General features: G+C 44.7%; 1 protein-coding gene and 1 long non-coding RNA gene across 4 annotated transcripts in view; one reads left to right on the top strand and one right to left on the bottom strand.

Annotated features, from left to right (window-relative positions):
- Nucleotides 1-5,820, bottom strand: part of LOC147893714 (tRNase Z TRZ3, mitochondrial-like) — a 49,413-nt gene extending 43,593 nt beyond the window's left edge. For 2 of the 3 annotated variants that reach the window (XM_087385575.1, XM_087385576.1), the window contains exon 1: nucleotides 5,085-5,820. In XM_087385575.1, coding sequence (XP_087241701.1) covers nucleotides 5,085-5,762 — 678 coding nt within the window. In that variant the 5' untranslated portion in view covers nucleotides 5,763-5,820. The remainder of the gene's footprint in view (nucleotides 1-5,084) is intronic. The other variant, XM_087385577.1, reaches the window with a different exon arrangement.
- A 13,762-nt stretch (nucleotides 5,821-19,582) lies between these two features.
- On the top strand, nucleotides 19,583-20,368 carry LOC147893713 (uncharacterized). Its single transcript, XR_015542191.1, has 2 exons — nucleotides 19,583-19,676; nucleotides 19,836-20,368. It is a non-coding gene; the product is annotated as an uncharacterized LOC147893713 (long non-coding RNA).
- Nucleotides 20,369-21,980: the final 1,612 nt, after the last annotated feature.

Here is a 21,980-nt window from a genome sequence, read left to right as displayed (position 1 = left end):
CTGTTCTCCTATGTGAGTGCAGCTCATGTGTGGCATGGTTCTTTGCTGAGCCTGGTCACCTTTTTTCAGCCGGTTTGTCAGTGGCTGAAAGACGTCATCTCAGCCCTCTGATGCAAGCCTTTTTAGGCTCAGCTGACCTCCATTCCAGTGAGCTTGCCAGCCTCCCCTAGAGGCTTTTTTACAGTAGAAAGGTAAATTCTAATAATGCTTGAGGAAAAAGGAAAAACCGCACAAACAACTTCCAAAAGGAGCTGTCGATGGAAATACAAGAGAAAAACAGGTTACCAGCTATAAAGAAACCACCTATTTACGGATCTCACGGCTCACTGCCTAGAGAGATGCCGAAACAGGAGCTAGCAGCCGAAGTGGTGGTCTATACATCCAGCAAATACCCCTCGCAGAAAGGGTGTAGAAGATTCCTGCCGTCCATGCCTAGCACAAGCGCTCCCACCTCTCAGCCATCGCTCAGCCTCCTCTAGAGGCTTAAGCAGCCTTTTGTGCCCAAGCCCCCTCTGTGAGGACCTTGGTTCTGTTTTACCCGCTCTTTTCCCTTATTCCACACGTCCCTTCCCTTTCGCAGAGCCAAGTTTTATTGTTTGCAGCCTACAAGGAAAGAACTTGGTAGCCAGAGGGGCTCTCATGGCAGCTCCCTCGGCTCCATTAGCCATTAAGGTTCTCCTTTCTCCAAAGGACAAACAACTGGTGAAGAATGCAGTTTAGTTACTTCAGGACAGAGCCTTGGCGGGCAAAATTGTTGGACTCACACCTTCGAGGAGCCAGGTGCATGATTGAATCCAAGGGAATTTAGCACTACATGGGTGTTGGAATGGTCAACTCCCCATCTGTAAGCCTCCATATGAGGAGAGCATGGGGTAGGTAGACCTCATGATATTGGGGCTGTCACATGGGCAGCACATGAGCTGCCATGTGGGCAGCTGTCAAAGCAAAGGACAGGCGTACGACCTGCAACAGGGCCCTGTGAAGGGTGTGCTGACATCAGGAGGGTACGGCCCCACTGTACGGGGCTGTAAGGAGGCTTATCGGATCTGTACGGCGCTGGAGAAGGGCCTGGCAGAGGCGCAAGTTGCAACAGGGCGGGGGTTACCAGCAGCCTGGTCGGCCAGGCATAGGGCTGGTAGGGCTGGTTCCAGCCAACCTACCATGCCTAGAAAATGGCAGGGCAGAAGGGGGCTGGACCCTGAATATATAGGAGGGCATTTGCCCTTGAAAGGAGGGCCAAATCCCTAGTATTGTGGGCCAAGGGCCCTTGTAATGAGAGCCCTTCAAGGGCAGTTTTCCAGCAGACTGGTCCGCCTGTTTGGGTCGGCCAGAATGATGCTGCTGGTCGGTTTTTGTGGAGCAGGCCTTGGGCCTATATAAAGAGGCCATTGGGCCTCATTCATCACTTGAAGCAGCAGTTGGGGAGCAGACAGCAGCAGCCACAGGCCCACCCTTGGACCTACACACAGGAGGAGGAGGCTGACATAGGGCTGCAGACTGAGCTCAAGGTGCTGCCCACCTAGGCTGGCTTCCGGACAGCAAGGTGGAAGGGATCTAGACAGAGAGTCTACATATGCTCCAGGTGGAGCACGCAGGCTCAGAGATCTAGGAGTGCCAGGCTTGTGGTAGAAGGACCTTTTGGTATAGTATCCTGTCCTAGCTTCTGGACGGACGGAAATATAAAGTGTTGCTTCTATATTTGTCTCTGAGCATGTCTATTTACTGGCTTGCACATTTATGCACATTAAGTTAAGTTGTCTGTGATTCCACACCCCACGCCACACTGTGTGAGCTCCTGGGCATTACTATCAGTCTTCCGCTGTGCGTACCCTCTGTTGGGTCATTTCTAACAATGGGGACCATATACAAGAGGTCACCTCTAAGGGAGGAGAGTCTTTCTGCTCCAGTTGAGCTCCCCAAACAGCACCCTGGCCTTGCTGGAGTTTGGCATAGTGTTAAGAGTCCCAAGGCTTCCGAGGGAGTACCGACTTCAACAGCCTCGATCATGGCAGATGAAGTCCCAAGACTTAGAGTGATCATACTGAAGGAGATCTTCCTACAGACTCTTGACGGAGGAGAGTCTCACCTGAGGATTGACGTTTCTGGTTTACCAGGTCAGTGCCTTCGTTGTAGACATGCACAACAAGCTCCTACAATGTACCTACACGTGCAGCAAATTCTGCTGAGGTAAGCCACCACCACAAGCCTAGAATACTACACTCTGCTTCAGATCTCTAAACTGCTACAGGCCCCAATACAGGCTGAGGACTGCTCCTGGACGAGCTACATACTAACCAACCCAGTCCTCCAACCAACCAACTTGGTTTGCACAGGTCATCAATGTGCAGGCTTGCATCGTCGGTCTTCTTAAACTTTGCCATCAGGTGTTACGAGCATCTAAGATAGTCACTGAGTTCAGCATCAGAAAGGCATTCGCGAAGAAGGGACCCATCTTTGAAATACTTATGCAAATCTTGTCTGCAATCCTCACATATGATGAGATAGCCAACCTTCTCTTCCACCTGCACATTTGACTCTTCGATTATGATTATGATTCTGTTAGCATAGACTAGTACTCAGCAAGGGTCCTAGCGTACCCTTTGCTTCAGCCCACTGAAGCTTGTGTGTATGAGTTCGCTTTTCTGTGCACTTTGTCCATGGGGTCTCCCGTGGACGTTAATATATCTTTCTTTCTTTCTAACACTACTCATCTGGCTACTGAAATTGCAGAAACAAGACCAGACTGAGTATCACCAATTTTGCCAGAGGTTGCACAGCGAGCCTTGTACAAGATCCAGAAAACTGCATGGTTTTGCCTGACCACGTCTCCCCGATTAGAACGATAAAGGGGTGCTTAGACACAGTGTCGAGAATGTGATCTTCAAGTCGGTTCAATGATAGGTCACCCCGTATGTTTCAAAGCAAAGTTCTTGAACAAGCATCCCGAAAAGCTTTGTAGCTGTGAACAACCGGATTGCTCCACCGTTTAGGTTGTGGCTGTCCTAGAAGTCACGAGTGGAAGCCGATAAAATCTTAGACCCATTTTCAGAATCTTTGCAGATCTTCACATTAGCACGTCGCTAGCAAATTCTTCTTTTGGTTGCACAGGTTCATATCCAAACCAAAGGAAAGACACCATTTGGACAAAGGTAGTGCCCTTTGATTGCCACCATTAAAACTTTTGAGGGCTCATTTGCCCCAAGCAAATATAGTGGAAGATCCCATGTCCAAACCATTACAACCCCTCCCCAAACTGAATCAAGTTCAATCAACAAGCCCACCATCTGCAGAACACACGCATGTGCCACTGCCTTGGTGTGCATACCGCAGTCTGTCAGAATTGTCCCGCCTTGATTGACATGCACAACCACATGTATTCGCCATCAGCCCACCAGCCATAACAGCCATACCCACTTTCTGCCTGCCGTATAGCATTTACAGGCCACCATAAAGCCCACGTTGCGGGCCTGGGACAGATTTGAAACAGCCATATGATGGCCATACGGCTTGTCTATGCTGCCACACTGCCAGCATGCATTCAAGTGCCGCCCACCTGCTATGTTGTGTACTCGACGCCCACACACAGACCCTCCCAGCCCTGGCTGCCGTACACACTACCTGCAAGCTAGGAGAACATAAGGCTAAAGCGCACTCCTTTATCTAGGGCAAGCCACATCTACCTTCGACAAGCCCTTGCTTGCCACAAAGAGCATCTCTATCAGATAACTTCACACAAGCAGTGTCTTGCACCAACGTAGCTCCTATCTCTTCAAAGGTGATTGTCACACTATTAACAAATGACCGGAAGCTCTTTTCTTGTTTTCATCGACAGCTCCGTGTGGAGGCTGGTTGTATGGTTTTCTCAAGCATTAATAGAATTTACCTTTTTCTTTGGAAAAAAAAACAAATGACCAGAAGCTCTTTGAAAGCATCATCAAAAGAAGCATTACCATTACTTGAGTGCAACATGTTGGCTTTGACCACGTTTGGCTTGGTGAGATAATCTTACCCTAACTTCCCATCCTCTTCCTCGTGGCAAGAAATTGATTCAGGAGGTCCAAAATCCTAGTACAGTTGCTGATTTCATATATATCTTTCGATATTGTCCAAGCTTCAAAGGTCATCTCTGCAAGCCAGATAGAACGACTTGATGTCCCCCCTCCCACACTTAAATATCAGCTAAGTCTACAGGTGTAGGATCCTGTCTGTGCAATCACTGCAGCCTGGGACTTCAGCTCCAATTATACTACCAAAACGCTCCGTATCTTCACCTTCCACAAAAGGTGGTTGCTCCCATCTGCCTTCCTCCCCAAAGTTGACGCCATTGAAATATAGAGGACTGGGAATAGACAAACTGAAATTCCACACCAAATAGCAAAGGCTAGCTACTACAACATCTTGACGTGATAAGCGCCTAAAGGTGGATGTAGATCAATAATAGGCTCTTACTTGCACATAGTCACACACGCAATGCACACGAGAGCATCCATTAACACATATTTTTGTACTAAGTTTTTGTCAAAACTCCACAGGTAAAGGATAGAATAAGTGCAATGAAGGCTATACTTCAAGACAAGGCCCATCCAAATATAGTCTCTTCAAGCTACAATTGCTTGCAAAGAGAAGAGTTCATAGTGAACAAATCTAAGCAAAAGAGATTGGTCAGAAATGAAAAGATTTGTCCAAGCCGCTAATACAATAATACATATATATGGATATATATAAACATACCAGGAACAAATTGCACCGTGCATGACATTCACCCCACAAAGGTGACAAACATAACCCTCTTAAGGACTAGGATCTAACGACATCCCCACCTTCGTGAGCACCCAATCGTGGGTGTAGACCAATGCCCTCACACAAACATACATCCATGCAAAAGAACACATGTATACATTAGTACCTTTTTCTCCAACTCCAAAGCGAAGAGCGGGCTCAATGTGACAAAGGCTAGCACTTAAGGAGAAGGCTAAAACGAGTCTCAAAAAACCGTTAAGCTTCACTCTTAAATTTCATACATGAGTGAAGATAAGTCCACCCCTCTCTCTTGTTCTACCCTCAGAGCAAAAAGAGAAAACAACCTGCAAGTACGAGGTGTTACTGGCTTGATTAGGGACAATGTTTCGCATGGACAAATTCCTCTTCCTCGGTCTCCTTTCATCTGTTTCGAAGTTTGCAACGACTTGACCTTGCGGAGCAAGAACAGGCTGCGAAACACCCCTTTTCACAGTATTCTTTTTCTGGGAGTAGCTTTGAGGAGTGATACTGCGACTGGAATGTCTTTCAAGGCACTGAAAAGCGTCCTGTGTCTTCTCCAAAGGGGTAAAAGAATTTTCTGAAGACTGGACCTGCGTTGCCAGGTCGTCTGTCCGTACCTTAGCCGACGATGAACCTACGTCCATGCTGCGAGCTTGAATTATGGTTAATTTCTCGGAGCCACCGGCGTCCTGACAGTTCTGTGCCCCGCTGCATGGGGGTTCTCGGGACCGTTTGGTGCGAGCTGCTGCAGAATCCGAGCTTCTGGATGACAGAGCGGTAGGACTTGGTGCGGGTTCCGGAGGAGGAGCTGATGCAGGCTGCTGAAAGGAGCACATAGCAGGGATTGAGAAGCGAGGAGGAGGCTTGTTGGAAAGAGAGGGGGAAGTGTAGCGACGCAGGCGCTGCTGCAATACAAGAAGCGAACATGAAGAAGATGAAGAAGAAGAAGAAGAAGGGTGATGATGTGCTAAGGCAAGGCGTGAGAGCAGCAGGCACCTCATGGGAAGTTCCTAACTCTGCTTATTAGGCTCCACGTTTATTAAGAGAATCGATCCAACATTTGAGACACGGAGAGAGAGAGAGAGAGAGAGAGAGCGAGCGAGCTTGGGCACATGGTATGCCTTTAGTTTCATTTCCGATTTAAGGTGCCTCCCGGAAGCCTGCCAGATTTATGGGCACATGCCTGCCGGAAGTATTCAAGACCTTGCCAGACCTTGCTGAATTTACGGGCATATGCTCAGGGAGTCTTCTGTGACGTTGAGGGCAACATTTCATTGGTTGCCGGATCTTACCTGACCCTTGCCTACCTGTGTAGTCTGATTGCAAGGGTCGGGCAAGGTTTGGCCTTCCGTTTGCCACCTCAGCTAGATCCTACCTGAAGGACTCACAATCGGAGGAATTTCTCCTCATGTGCCCAGGGTGAGAGAGAGAGAGAGTTGAAACAATTGTGTGTGTGTGTGTGTGTGTGTGTGTGTGTGTGTGTGTGAGTGAGAGAGAGAGAGAGAGAGAGTTGTGAAAAGTGCCATCATTGCAGCCCCAGCGTGCACCCATGCGTGTCCCCCCGTCGCGTGCTTGTGTCTATGTTTGTGTTTGTCTTGCTCGTCTCTCTGTGTTTGTGGCTTGTTATATTCTTCACCAAAACTAAGTTTGTGCCTAGTTATGTCTATGTGTGTGCCTAGGCAGAATGTCTGTGTGATAGTGTGTCTATGTGTATGTGTGTGTGTCTCAGGTGGGGGGGAAGAGAGATAGAGAGAGAGAGAGATAGAAAGAGAGAGAGTGTGTGTGTGTCTATGTGTATGTGTGTGTCTCTCTAGGAGTATGTGTGATGTGCATATCTGTGTCTCTATGTTTGCATATATGCCTATGTGTGCATCTGTGTCCATGTGTATGTGTGTGTCTAGGCAGGGGTGTGTGTGTGTGTGTGTGTGTGTGTGTGTGTGTGTGTGTCCAGGTGGGGGGAGTATGTGTGTGATTTCACCCCCAAAAAAAATTTTGTGTGCTCATTGCCAAGATGGTGATTTAATCGACAAAGAAATGGATCGAAGGTTGCCCTAGGAGGTGGTTGCGCATGAGCGAGCAACCGGTCAAGAGGGGATGGGAAGCTGACAAGGCATCCGGAGGGAAGTGCAGAAGATGTGAAGTGGATTCCATTGGTCTGTTAGAGATTTTTTCGATGAGTGCCGTGCTTAGTTCAGTTCAAGGTGTGGGGGGAGAGTCCAGTAAGGTTAGTCTTGAGGCTATGCGCAGCAAGCTGGTTCTTGGGAGTTGGACTAAGGGATAGTTTGGTTCAGGGGAGGGTGAGTCTTCATCTACTTTGGGGAGGGAGGGTGAGAAGGTGTTAGTGGGAGAAAAGTTTAGGCCTGGGTGTCCTTCCAGGGAGGGTGAAAGTGTTAAGGCGATGTCTTCGTAGCGGGGGGTGGGTCGATAGAGCCGGAAGCAGAGAAAGGTCATTGGTGTTACTATGGGCTAGAATGCTCGCGTTCTTATCTTGAAGCATGTACTATCTGCGTCCATGACATATCTTGCATCTCTATGGAGGTTAAAGAAGTCTCATTGGGCTGAAATTGATAGACTGTTCAGAGCATTCCTGTGGGTAGAGGAAGGTGGCAAATAGAGATGGCACTATATTCCGTGGGAGGCTTTATAGGCTCCTAAAGCGGGGGGGGGTAGAGGTCCTAGATGCAGAGTCTAAAAGTGTAGCACTATTGGTGAAATGGTTCCCTAGATTGTTTGAGAGTAATGCTCCGTGGGCGGAATGTGTTAAATGGTTTGCAGAGAAGGGAGTTGGTAGGAAAGTGGGAACGTGGAAAATTGATATGGCTTCGATTTAGTGGCAGGATTGGTAGATGCTTGGAAGGTGTGTGGACAATATCTTAAGTGGAAAGGTCGTGCTAGTCTCAGGGGTGACTCTTAACTTATATGAGAATATTTGGTGGTCTAAAGCAATTTTGATTAATGGACAACCGGTTGCAATGTTGGATCTTCCGAGGGCCAAATCCCTTCACAACAAAGGCATTGCTTCTTGGATTCATCTGTGGGACCAAAGGAGGGCCGACTGGAAGATGGTGAAGAGTGTCAGAACACTTCTTATTAGATGATAGAGAGTAGAGAGGAAAGACTGCTATCAGAGGTCTTGGAAAGGGAACCTAAGGAGTGGTCGTCTAACACAATTCCGTCTCTAGGTTGGTGAGTAAATCAGTGGTGTGTGGAGGAGACGATTCTTCAGAAGGGAACGTGAGGTCAGTATATAGAGTTCTAATTCATGATTGAATTATGTATGATTGTCTAAACCTCAAGTGGAAACTCAGGAGGGCACATGCATGGTGAGCTAACATGATCAAGGAGATTTGAAAGCCATGTAAGCTAGGCAAGTCGTGTTTCTTGTTATGGAAAGCTATGCACTTGTGTGGCTACCACTTCATTCTAGAGTAGCCAGATGGAAGGATGTCAACCTGTGTTGCCCGCTATGTGGAAGAGACAAAGAAGATGTTTCGCATCTGTTTTTGGTGTGTTTGGGGGTAAAAAGACTATGGAGCTGTCCTCCGAGAGCGGTAAGAAGAGTTGTCCTTATGGGTAGCTTTAATTTGTATGCTAAAAGGAAATTGATTCGATTGGGGGAGAGCTGAGGTCTCCTGTCGACGCTTGCAGTGTGTTGGCCACTCATAAGAGTTGTTGTGTTCCTTGGGATCTGGTCTAGGATTTGGTCTGTCAGAAATAGGATAGTTTTTGAGAGGGGGGTGAGTGTTGGCTATGTGGAAGAGGCTATTGTTAGAGCTGCTAGGGTGTATTTGCTTGATATGGGGTCTATTGTGGCCTCCAAGGATGGTTTGATTAGTGAGAATCTTAAGAGATTAGTAGATAGTTTGTGCGAAGCTACTTGGCAGTGCAAGTCGTGGGCAGAGTGCCCATAAACTCAACCATACCTTGTATATTTTGTTTCCATGTTAATACAAGTCGTAAGTTTTCATGGGGAAAAAAAGAAAAAATAAAAAAGATGGTGATAAATAAAATCAAATGTTTTGTGCACAATGGTTTACATCCTACCAAATATGGGTTCTTTCCTTGTCAACATATTACAAACAAGAATATGTAAGTACACACAATAAGATGTACTTTTGCTATAGGTGGACATTGCTAAAGCATTTGATACTATACAATGGGATTTTATCTCCCAGACTATCAAATGTTTGGGTTTTGGAGAAAAAATGTAGCATGTTATTTATTGGCTAGACTCTGATAGTAGTAAAGCTACTTGCATTTTATCGAGAGATATTTCTTAACATTGGAGCATCCATCGTTCCATATGTTAGAGATGACCCCTTAATGCATTGTTATATGCAAATGCGATGCTCTGGCATATAGATCACCTCGTGGTGGCTACATATGCTTTGCATGGTTAGGAAATTCATGGAAGATAGTCGATGATTGTGCAAGTTTATGCTGATGATTCCTTCTTCACCCCCCATAATACTAAGAATGATCTTGCGTAACTCATGTGTGCTTTGTCTTTGTATGGGTTGGCTGTTGGTTTGCAGGTGACTTTCAAAAACCTAGGCATGTGCCATTGCATGCTAAAGAATGGCATCATCTTTTTTGGCCTGGGCAAATCGGTTTGCCCATGCATCTTGTTCGACATCTTGGTTATTATGGGGTGGATGGTACCTTGCTGTCAACAAATGGACTGGGTGCTTAGCAAGCTTAAAATGAAGGTGAAATAATGGAAGCTAGCTACATGGCCATTGCATGTTCGGCTCTATATAGTCCAATCAATTTTGGTTGCCTACATACAGTTCTTCTTCTTTTTTGTTGGCAGAATAGAAGAAGTATTCAATTAATAAAAAGAAAATACAAGAAGGTAAAATGTTGGATGCTTGCTATAGAGCATTCTGCAATGCTAGAGCAGCATAATGAAGCTTAGGGAAATGTTTCCCAAAGTAAGCGAATAATTCAAGCACATGGGCATGAACATCCTTTAGGTAGGAGTCAAGTAAACGTGCTTTACGGAACATTATTAAATTCCTAGTCACCTAGATATACTACAAAGTGCATGCCCATAGTAGATTCCAAGCTCGATGCTGGACTTCTTTAAGTTTACCCTCATCTCCTAAGAGACTTATTTTCCAGTGTCTCTGAATACATATTTGAGCTCTTTGCAACCACCTTTGAGAGAATCGCCAAAATGGTCTTACCCAAGGACAATCCCATAGAATGTGGTAATGAGTTTCTATTCCAATGCCACATAGTGCACAAAGAGGAGAGATTTCTTTCCACTTTGTGAGCGGTCTTGGTAGGCAATTTAGCAGTCAATACTCTCCATAATAAAAAATTGTACCTAGCAAAAGGAGAACTGGCCCGTGCCCTTCGAAACTGCATATCCCATATATCAATTGAATCATGAGGCACTATTGATTTCCAAGCTAATTTGGTCAAGATCAAGATTAAAGCATCATATGACAAGGCCACATGTCAAAGTTTAATTTTAGACAAGTCCTTACCAGCTTCATTAATCCAACCCCTAATGTCCGTAGAACAAACAATGCTTGGGCTCGTTGGCCAATCTACTCGCATATGTCGCAACGTCGAAGCAAGGAACTGGTGTTCACGCACTGTGAGGCCAAAATGGGATGCAATGTCTGGTGCAGTCAAAAATTGATGTTGACTTTCATTCCCAATGTCGACCCATTTAGAAATACCTTTAAAGGTTAGCTACTAGACGTGGGCTAATGCAAATAGGCGCAATTTGATTATCGAAGACCCCCTTTACAATTAGCAAGTCTGCACTCCCACATGGTGATTAGAGAACTTAGCACCTCTAAATGGCAAATTTTAATAGGCAAGTCAAAAGGGATTACTTTTTGCCACCTTGCCGGATTCTTAATGTCCACAACTCCTTGTTGTACCCAATGGCACGGTATCACTGCCCACGGATGACATCACCGAAGCCAAAGCAACAATCTGAAACACATGCGGTCACAGTGTTCTTTAAGCAACCGAATCCCTAGGCCAACCGTAAACTCAAGTTTGGGCCATAAAAGGCCTGAATTGTGAGCCCTTTAAGGGCAGTTTTTCCCAAGCAGTCTGGTCGGTTTTCATACAGACTGGGTCGGTTTTTGTACAGACTGAGTCGGTTTTTTTGGTGCAGGCCTTGGGGCCTATATATGGAGGCCATTCAGGCCTCATTTCACAATCATCTGGAGCAGCAATTCCACCAGTAGAAGGAGCAGCAGTAGGGCTATCTTTGGGCCTACAGTCAGGAGGAGAAAGTAGTACCTTGTGCTGCAGACTTAGCTTGCAGGAAGCTGCCCACCTAGACTGGTTTCCAGACAGCAAGGTGGAGAAGATCATTCTAGACGGAAAGTCTACTCACGCTCGAGGTGGAGCACGCGGACTCTAGTCTAGAGATAGCCAGCAGATAGGAGGAGGACTTTTGTGGTAAGATCAGAGGACCACACCATTGGTGGGACTCTGGATCTGTCTCTTTTATTGTGTCCATAGTTGTGGACGGAAATATATTATTTGGTGGTTTCTCTATCTGATTGGTTCATTGTCTATTAATGAGTCTGCACACCTATTGAATGCACATAAGTAAAGAAGTCTGTGATTCCACACCCACACCGCGCACTGTGTGAGCTCCTGGGCATTACTATAAGTCTTCCGCTACGTGTACCCTCTGTTGGGTATTTTCTAACATGGTATCAGAGCCCAAGTAGGAGGCTCACAGGTGTGGGAGCCTCAAGGCAGGGACCTTGCTGAAGGACGACCCTAATTCAAAAGCTCTAGGGAATCAACTTCCATGACTGGAGGATTGTGCCCTTGCGAGAAGGAGGGTGACTCAGGTTCAGTCAGGTGCGTTCAGAGTTCTGGTTTACTGAAATTTAGTTTGGTTGACTTTGCTGAGTGGTATATACAGCAGAGATGTCGACAGCTACAGCCTCTTCAGCCCCTGCTATCCCTTCCTCCTCCTCCAGTTTTCTCTCTTTCACTATCCCTAACTTTGGAGAGTCTAGGAACCTGGACGGGACTAATTACCCGACCTGGAAAGTGAAGATCCGGAGTCATTTAGTGGCTCAGAAGTTGTGGAAGCTGACCACGGGAGAGGAGTCGAAGTCGGAAGACATGGTGGACACTAAAGGGAAGGTACTCATGGCAGTAGACACAGAGGAGCTTGAAGCTTGGGAAGAAGGAGATGCCCATGCCCTGGCAATAATCATAGGGACTACAACGGACTCTGTTCTTCCGCATATCCAGCTAGCCAAGATGTCAGTAGAGGCGTGGGCCACCCTGAAGGATCTGTACGAGACAGATAATATCTCCCGGATCGTGCTTCTTCACAATCAACTCTACAATCTTGATATGGAAGAAGGTGATACGGTACATAGCCATTTGACAAAGGTCAAGGTGGTGCGGGATCAGTTAGCAGCGATTGGTCAGAAGACGGACTCATGCCATCTGGCCTTGATGGTACTGAGGAGATTGCCTCGGAGTTACAAGAGCTTTGTTACAGCTATGACAGCAGGACAGACGACCAAACCTCTGACATTTGAGGAGTTGTGTCCATTACTGCTACAGGAGGAAGCTCGGGAGAAGCTCTACAACGGGGACAAAGATGACAAGGCAATGCTAGTGAAGGATTCCACAGGTAAGAGAAAGGGCAAGCCTAACAGTGGCAAGTCCAATAAAGATGACTCTGATGACGAGGGGACTTCGAAGAGGAAGCACAAGAAGAAGTGTTTCTATTGTGATACGCCCGGACATTTTGCAAAGGACTGCAGAAAGAAAAAGGCGGATCTAAAAAACAAATAGGAGTCTGTTAGAGGGAAAGGCCAAAAGCTAATGTGGCAATCGAAGAATTGTTCCTGGTGACATCACCGAGTGTTACCGAGGTCAGGTATGTTGATCCCGAAATCACAGTAAGGATGTTTGACATAGAGAGTTGGGTCAACGAGGAGTCCGATGCCTTTGTGAAGGTGAAGGACAGTATGGAGTGCTTGGTACCTTCCAGGTGTGTAGCTGTTGACACTGACACGAGGGTGGATTCCATAGAAAGCCCTGGGGTCTCATGGTCAGATGGATACTGGACTTCAGAAGGGGATAGTACAGGATTACATAGGATCTTGGCGAGTGCCTCATTGAGGTACAGGGTTTGCTTTCAGAGCGAGCATTCAGGCAGTACAACAGTCTGGTATGTATTTGATATTCTGCATTTGAACCTTTATAGCATGCTGTGGAGAGATTCTGTTCTTCATTTGTCTCAAGTGATAAGAGATTGGAAGGAATTGGCCTTCTTCGAAGGCAGAAGGGGAAGTTTTGGTGCTTCTTCAAATCTCGGACGCAGATTGCTAGAAGGTGGTGGACAAAGTGTACTGAAGCCAGAAGAGATGGGTTGAAACAGACCCTCAGAGCATGGTGCCTGGAAGACTCCAGGTTGTTCACTCATTATGAGGGGGACTACTGGAAGATCGTGACGGCAGGGTTGCTCAAGTTCAGAGGCAAGAATATGACTGAAGGAGGTGGTACCAGGAGGTGCTACCAGAGATGGACCTGTGTACTAGGATGGTGTGCGGAAGCAGAACCGGACCTGGTGGAGCAGGAGCCACTGGATGAAAAGCCAGGAAAAGATTTCAACACCGAAAGGTTCCAGAGGACTATGACTAGGGAGTTACTGGAGCATCTTCATCGACGTGTTGGCATTGGGCTGAGATGTGTCGGTGAGAGGGGGTGTTGGAAAGGTCACCTCCTTATCTGTAAGCCCCCATATGAGGAGAGCATGGGGGAGGGAGACCTAGGGTAGTGCCCAACATGAAAAGAGAGAAAGGGGCTACCACATAGACAGCATCAAAGCTGGCATGAGGGCAGCACATCTAGGACTGTTAAGGGCAGGACACAGGGCTAGGAAAGTACGGAGTAGAAGCAAGACAGTCTGGGACAGATTGCGCAGGATCTAGGACATGGAGGCACACTGTTTGCACAGGCGCAGACATGGCAGGGAGTGCAGGCTCAGATCTGCAGCAAGGAATGTGACTGGTAGTGGGGAGGTGGCAGGCCTTTTATAGGCTGCATATTTGCCTTGAATGGAGGGCCAAAAGCCCTGGAAGTTTGGGCCATAAAAGGCCTGAATTGTGAGCCCTTTAGGGGCAGTTTTTCCCAAGCAGTCTGGTCGGTTTTCATACAGACTGGGTCGGTTTTTGTACAGACTGAGTCGGTTTTTTTGGTGCAGGCCTTGGGGCCTATATAAGGAGGCCATTCAGGCCTCATTTCACAATCATCTGGAGCAGCAATTCCACCAGCAGAAGGAGCAGCAGCAGGGCTATCTTTGGGCCTACAGTCAGGAGGAGAAAGTAGTACCTTGTGCTGCAGACTTGGCTTGCAGGAAGCTGCCCACCTAGACTGGTTTCCAGATAGCAAGGTGGAGAAGATCATTCTAGACGGAAAGTCTACTCATGCTTGAGGTGGAGCACGCGGACTCTAGTCTAGAGATAGCTAGCAGATAGGAGAAGGACTTTTGTGGTAAGATCGGAGGACCACACCATTAGTGGGACTCTGGATCTCTGTCTCTTTTATTGTGTCCATAGTTGTAGACGGAAATATATTATTTGGTGGTTTCTCTATCTGATTGGTTCATTGTCTATTAATGAGTCTGCACACCTATTGAATGCACATAAGTAAAGAAGTCTGTGATTCCACACCCACACTGCACACTGTGTGAGCTCCTGGGCATTACTATAAGTCTTCCGCTACGTGTACCCTCTGTTGGGTATTTTCTAACAGCTTGGCGAGTCTTGGTAGTTGTTGGTGCCATGGGTTGTTGATAGGAGGCCCTTACCTAGTGCACTCCAAGCTTATAATGGGCTTGCCCATGTGGTCATGCTTGGAATTAGGAGAGGGAGTTGTTGGAGAAAGGTGTGGCCCAGTCCACCAATTGACTATCCTCATGCATAGTGATTCTCTTTACCACAATGGTCATAGGGATGTTCCTTATGTTGTTTTTGAGGTCAACATACATTGATAGAAATATGAAGAATGGGTGGTATGATCCTTCTTTGGTGTGGCTAATCAAGTAACCTTGTGTCGACATGAAACTTTCTAGATGGAAGTAAGCATCACACTTTTGATGCTTTCATTAGAGCAGTTGCCATTGTTTTGCTCTTTGCATGCGTTGCTCCACCTTGAATTAGTGATTTTACACCTCCCTGATTACACAACATGGCATCTTTGATTTGAATTTCTTGAATAAATGATTTTGCTCCTTCACGAGAGTGCCAAATAAGTGAAATTGAAAGACTATTGCATGGTAAGGCTTTACCTTACCTCATTGAACAACTTGATAATCAACTGCCCTTATAGGTCAACCAATTGGATTGTGTTGTTGTTGAATATTTCAATTAACTTGAATGTTATATTCCACCCTAGCTTTAGGTTTGGTTTGTGATGGTTGGGTTTTGCATTGTATAGTAAAACCAACATATTCTTCTTGACAATGTGGCAATCATGCCATGCCTTCCTCCACCTTTAGATTACTTGCTAGGCCCATGTCACTCAAACTTTAAGCTCATCTAGCTCAATGAGCTATTTAAGCCTCTTGATGATAGCTTCAGGTTCTCCAAGTTGGTGCTCAGTGCCCAGATGAAGGCTCGAGACAAGATTCCAAAGGCCCAATGGCCTCCAAGCTATAGGCCCTATATGGCTACTTTTAACTTCACGTCCCGGTTTTGATAGTGTGCACTTACTGTCTTTGTGAATATATACTTTAGGACTTTGTTTGTTTATTTAAGTTGGCTAGTACGCCTCGCATAGTATGTCATTTGTTGCTTGGTGGATGATCATGAAGTCCTTAACTAAGATGCTAAAAACATTGTTCATGAAGTGTGTGCCTTAGTCATTGATGAGCTTGATTAGCACCATTTTGACGTATGATATTTTTATAAATGAACTGGGCTATGCTTCAAGCTGAATTGTCTCTCAAGGGCTTGGCCTTTGTCCACTTGCTATGTAGTTTGTGATAGAGCAGGGCCATGATTAGCATAAAATCTAAATGAGTTCTCTAGCAATTGATTTCTAAACTTTTGAACACTCAAGACCTGCCATGTAATTGGACTCTTGGGTTGTCATAATGTGACTTACATAGTAGATTACTTCATCCAATCAGCCATCGAGTTGTGCTAGGATAATGCCCATTTCATAGCCTGAGACATCAACATGCATGTTGAAAATCACATACCATTGTGATTGACATAGGGTCTTGTTACCACTTGGTTTTGAGGGCTTGGAATGCCTTAGACAAATTTTCATTCCATTAGAACATTACCTCTTTCTCTTTTGTATAGTGATGCTACAACCCATGCAAAGTCCTTAATGAATCTCCAATACAAGATAATATTAGTGCATCCAGGTCAGGTTCCTAGGTTTTGACATTTTCTTTATGGCTACACACAAGATTCTAAATAAATAGCAAGAAACTTGAATGTTGATATTTGGAATAAGTAAATAAATAAATAGCAAGGAACTTGAATGTTGATCTTTGGAATAATTTCTAAATAAATAGCAAGAAATATGAATGTTGATCTTTGGAATATCAATGGCAATTTCTCAGCCATTATAGGTTGGACCATTGATGACCCGAACAAAGTTGTGGTGATACCAAAAACATGAGACACTACCATCAATCTAGCAACACATACCCACCAACACAACACATTCGATGCACCCATACCACATGATTGTAACACTTTTAAGCAACACGCAATGATAAAACACAAAATACCACAGATTGTAACACTTTGAAGCAACACAAAACGACAAAACACAAAATACCACACAGACAACTAGAGCTAATATATACAGAACACGTCACTAAAATACTCACTAGGACCTAAGACATATAGGTAGAAAATCATGCACCATGACTATAAGTCATACCCTTGCTCCACCCTTGATGACTAGAAGACAACACATCACATACCCACTCACACAACACAATCGAAGTACTCACACTGCCAGATCCTAATAGTTATAAGCAACACATAATACACACATTAATTTATTGATGCACTTGACAAACCCAACATAACGAATAGATGGAATAATGACAAACACTAACTACCATGTAAATACCTAGAACTAATATATACAAGGAACAGAACACTAGAATATTGGCTAGACTTAAGACACACAGTTAAAAAATTACGCACAACTACTTTACATGATAACCTGAACAAATAGACAAAATACATTGCATCACCCATTAGTTGAGTTGATAGCAATCCCAATAGAAAAAAAAGGGGGGGGAGAGAGAGAGAGAGAGAGAGAGAGAGAGAGAGAGAGCTTGTAGGTATGGTACTTTTATGTACATTGCCCCATAACTTCTTGCTTATGAAAGATGCAAGCGATGCAATCTTAAGCAATCAAAACCTACACACAAACTTGCAAAAATGTACACAATACTCAAGATAGCTGCATAATCAAACCCAACGTAGCAGGACAAACCATTTCAAACAAGCGTGGGATGGAACTTGAGAAACCTACAAAGCTAGGAGGTTCTTGTTGTCTTTTATGGAGAGATGGAGATTTCTTTTGCTAATCAAGTTCATTGTTTAGCAGCTAGTTCATTTGGTCAAGTTGACCATGTTAATTAGGTGTATTAGTGATAGGATTAGTGGTATTTTAGGCCATTGTAATGAGTTTTAGCTTTAGGCTTTTGTGCTTTTGGGTCTTAAATGATTTTGTCACTTTGTACATCCCCACTCATATTTAATGGCCTATCCCCTCTTTCATCTCTTTTCACTCCTCTACCTTTCCTTGTATTCATCCACTTTTTTCTTTTTCCATTGTGAACACCTTTCGTTTCTGTTTATAAGTTATTGGAAAATTTTAATTTTAATATTTATCCAAGGTACTTTACATTTTCTCTAAATGGTGATTGTGCCATCTTGTTGAAAGCAAGGCCGTAGCAGTGCCTTCAGCATAGATATCTCTCAAAAAGCACCATAATCAATAAATCTACAAACAATGATAGACTACCTTCATTCAACTTAGAATTCCAAGAGTTGATGACGTATTCTTCGCGTACTGGACAAATCATTGGATTGCATTGCATTTGTGTATTGGATAGATCATTGCATTGCATACATTTAAGCATACCTTGGTGGGATTCCTATCTTTTTGTGCCCTACCCCATGGGAAGGTCTAATTGGAGCATACATTTAAGCATACCTTAGTGGGATTCCCATCTTTTTGTGGCCTACCCCATGGAAAGGTCTAATTGGAGGTTCCACTTTGAGCAGCTAAAACTATTGATTTTTCAAATTTTGCATTTGGATTTTTATAATTGGACTGAGTTGCACTTGCTATCTGTATCCCTATCTTTTTCTCCACCTCTCTCTCTCTCTCTCTCTCTCTCTCTCTCTCTCTCTCTCTCTCTCTCTCTCTCTCTCTCTCTCTCTTTGTGTCTCTGTGTCTGTTTGTCTCCCTCTCTCTCTCTCTCTTTCTCTCTCTCTCGCTCTCTCTCTCGCTTCTTCTTGTTCTTCTTTTTGACTTGCCCCAAGGGGGGTAGGGTATAGTGACGGGTGTGGGTTGAGGAAGTTTTAAATCATTTTCAATGAGAATTAATATTACACAATTTTCAGATTGGTTGACCACCCTAACTATTGAATACACCGCCATGTGTGATTCCGCTTCTTTCCCACCATTTGCATGCACCCGTGTGTTTACCCTTGCACTTGTAAGGGCCTCTTGTAGGAGGTGTGCTTTGCCTTGCATGAGAATGCACGTTTCCCGCCTTCCTTAATGTTACAAACCATGGGCATCATAAAAGCTTCTTGGCCATGTTCTTGGCCTTTTACCTCCACAGAACATCATACTCGTGCTGGAACACTACACCACCTTTCCAAATCAAGACGTATGCATCACCAATTTCCTTACGTGCTCGTGAAGTCGAGACCTTTCATTGTATGGTGAGCTGCACCATTGCAATGGTTTTGCTACGGTTTGGGAGGTTTCCACCCTTGAAGCGAAAGATTTTGTGTCTTTCTTGCATGGCGGTGTACAAGACGGTGGCATAGGAAAGAAAATAACAAGCGAGTACAAATACTCGTGAGTGCTGCCCTTTGAGGGACGAGTTGATTTGGGGGTTGGAGAGAGAGAGAGAGAGAGAGAGAGAGAGAGAGGGACGGGTTGATTTGGAAAGGGGGGGAGAGAAAGAGAGAGAGAGATCACTCAAAATAGAAAGTGGGTAAATGTGGCCTAAAATAAGTGGAGGGACACTTTTTTTCAAAAGTGTGAGAAGAGCACTGCTTGCAGGGCAGTGCGAACAAGCTGTTGAAGAAGGATTGAAAGCAGTCGAGCTTCTCATGCTCCTTTCACACCCCTTCTCCACCACCTGACATATTGTTCAAAGGTTGCACCCTTCATGGGAGGCAGTCTGACCCTTATCAGTGTGAGAATAAAGACCTCGCATGGTCGATTCCCTCATTGCTATATAAACAACCCAGGTGTTTCAAGGATTCCCCATCGTTCTTCCTTCCAACTTCTGCATACTTATTTTATTTTGAGAGCCAACTTTGTTGTGTGAGGCACTATTTTATTTTGAGAGCCAGCCTTGTTGTGTGAGGCACTTACACCCACCAAGCATACTATCCACTACTATTGTTGCTAAACTAGTGGATGCTAACTATCCACTACAGTTGTTGCTATAGCAATGGATTCTCATGGACATGTTCCCATTGACGCTATGGAAATGGGAAGCCAGACCTTCGAAAAAGGTTCACCTCCCTTCATGAACGATGAATTCTAGCTTGGACATCGTGTTTCCTATGCTTCCTTCTAACTTCTATGCACTTCTGACTTCCTTTGTTGAGTTCTACACACACACACACATGCAATTAGTAGCGCTGCTGAAATTGCTGCCACTATGCATGCGGGTAAAACATTGATGCAGATTCACGTTCTCCATGGCTTTTGTTTTTCAAGGCCGTCGTGAATCACTGAGAACATTATTTGGTTTCAAGTTGTAATCTTCTGTTTTGGACTTACTTCGACCTACGATAGTCTGTAATTTTGACATGTTTCTTACCTTGCAGATTTGGAGAAAAACTTGATTGCTACGCCGCAGGATCGTGTGCTTGAGCTCCATAGAGCGCCTTTGGAAGCTCGCACCCCAGTGAATCATGGCAAGCAAGTAGCAGAAGAGGAGGATTGCTCCATGCATGATGCATGCGGCCCGTCCATGCTGTCGTGATGAATGTGGAAGCTCCCGTGCTCAATTTCGGCCAGAGTTCATCGTATGTTGTTGTCCCCAATGCTCATGTGCCTATGGTGGACGTTGGAACTAAACTGGAGCCTGACATAATCGAAGACAATGTAGGCGACAGTGGTATGCACATTTCAGAAGCTGCTTTCATTCCGTAATTGTTCAGTTTGTCATCGTATTTGTACGTAGTTCTACGCAACTTGGTTACCCTAGCTATGAGCTTTCACTACCTCAATCTGCTTCCAGAAAAGCTCACGCGTATCTATTTTTCCTTTCCCTGTAGTCTTGTCTTCATTGACATCTTTGCACAACCTTCTACTGCTCCGCCCACATCTCCCACCTAGTCCGTAATCTGCTCCTCTTTCTTCCCTTCCAAGTCACAGAGTAGTATACTGTGTTACCACTGCTCTTCCTCCTTCTTTTCTCGTTGTGAAGTCGGCAGACGTTGTAACGGGATGCGTTAGAAGGTTGCAGACAAGGGCACTGATAGAGAGCCCCACTTCCAAGATACCACACAAATCCTTGAAAAAAGCATTCCAACAAGCAGCCAAGGATGCATATGCAGAAGGCAAGGAAACTTGATTACTTCCTACTGTCCACAGCTCTCTTGTAATTTGCTTTTGGTTAGCTTACAGACCTACTCGCTCTACAGGATTTTACTTTGACAATCGTAGACTGTGTGGATATTGCACAACCTACGTGGGTTATCATTATAGGTATCATTTTATGAATGCTGGGTTCAGAAATTGCACGCATTTCTGAGACAGATGTAGTAGGCGTAGTGCTGAAAAGCAGAGTGAGATGTTTTTCATATTCACCTGCAAAGAACGTCACGTTCTGTGTGACAATTCATGTGCACATAGTGCACATAACTCGTTTTGTTTTGCTTTTTAGAAACACGAGTAACGTGACCCGTCTATGACAGGCTAAAGACCCACTCAGCTAGGTCTCAAAGTTGCGATCATAGATTACCTTTATTAATATTTAAGGTTTTATCTACAAATCTCAAACTTTGAGGAATTTTAAGAAAAATTGTGAAAAACATACACACACACAAAACTCTAATTATTAAAATATAAATAAATATCTTATAAACTCTCTCTCTCTCTCTCACTCTCTCTCCTCTCTCCTCTCTCCTCTCTCTTATATATATATATATGTGTGTGTGTGTGTGTGTGTATTTATGTATGTAGTCTTGCAAATAAATAACTCCACTTAGCTGCTCTAGAAAAAATGTGAGCAACACATATCCTCTACAGATAAAAAGTAGTACGATCAGGTACCTTTTATAGACATGATTTCCATCTCTCCTTGGCATGCTTGGGGCACCCAAGAAAAAACTTTTAGCCAAGGACTTGAACTATAGAGACCACCTGAGAGCATTGCAAAGGGGGTTGTTTGACTCTAGAACATAGCCAAAACCAGAGGGGAGGAAGATCACATCTTCCACTTTGGAGGGCTAACATGGTTGTGTGCATGGTGCTGCCATGCCTTCATAAACAACAATGCATTGAGAAATCAATGATTTTTGGAAGTTGCTCAATGCAGGCAAGCTTTATGCTTGATATAGCCACTTTCGACATAGAACCATAAAGCATGGTCTGTTGCACCAATCATGCCATGTAGACAACTAAATGGATAGAATTTGGTAATCATGTGATGCGATTATATACATCGAAATCCAAGTGCAAAAATCATGGAGTAGAAATGCAAGCCTGTTATTGTGGCCTGACTCGCATGGGCGATTGACACAATGAACCAAGATTGCATAGTGGCAAAGTCGGTGCTCTAGGAGAAGCCAGGATGTCATTTAAGGGAAGCGGAGTTGTCCAACCATTATAAGTACCAGCTTCCTGCTAATCCTTTGGTTCTAAGCATATTCAAAGATCCATATTGTGAGGAGTTGAAATTTCCAACAATCTTCTATGGTCAAGCAAGGACATACAATATCCCAACATGTACATTGTATCATACC

Source organism: Dipteris shenzhenensis, chromosome 15 (assembly GCF_047967505.1).
Source record: "Dipteris shenzhenensis isolate YYH24624 ecotype China chromosome 15, Dip_SZ_1.0, whole genome shotgun sequence".
In the NCBI taxonomy this organism is placed as follows: Eukaryota; Viridiplantae; Streptophyta; class Polypodiopsida; order Gleicheniales; family Dipteridaceae; genus Dipteris; species Dipteris shenzhenensis.
Note: the sequence above shows the minus strand (reverse complement) of the source record. Positions and strands in the feature narration are given on the sequence as shown.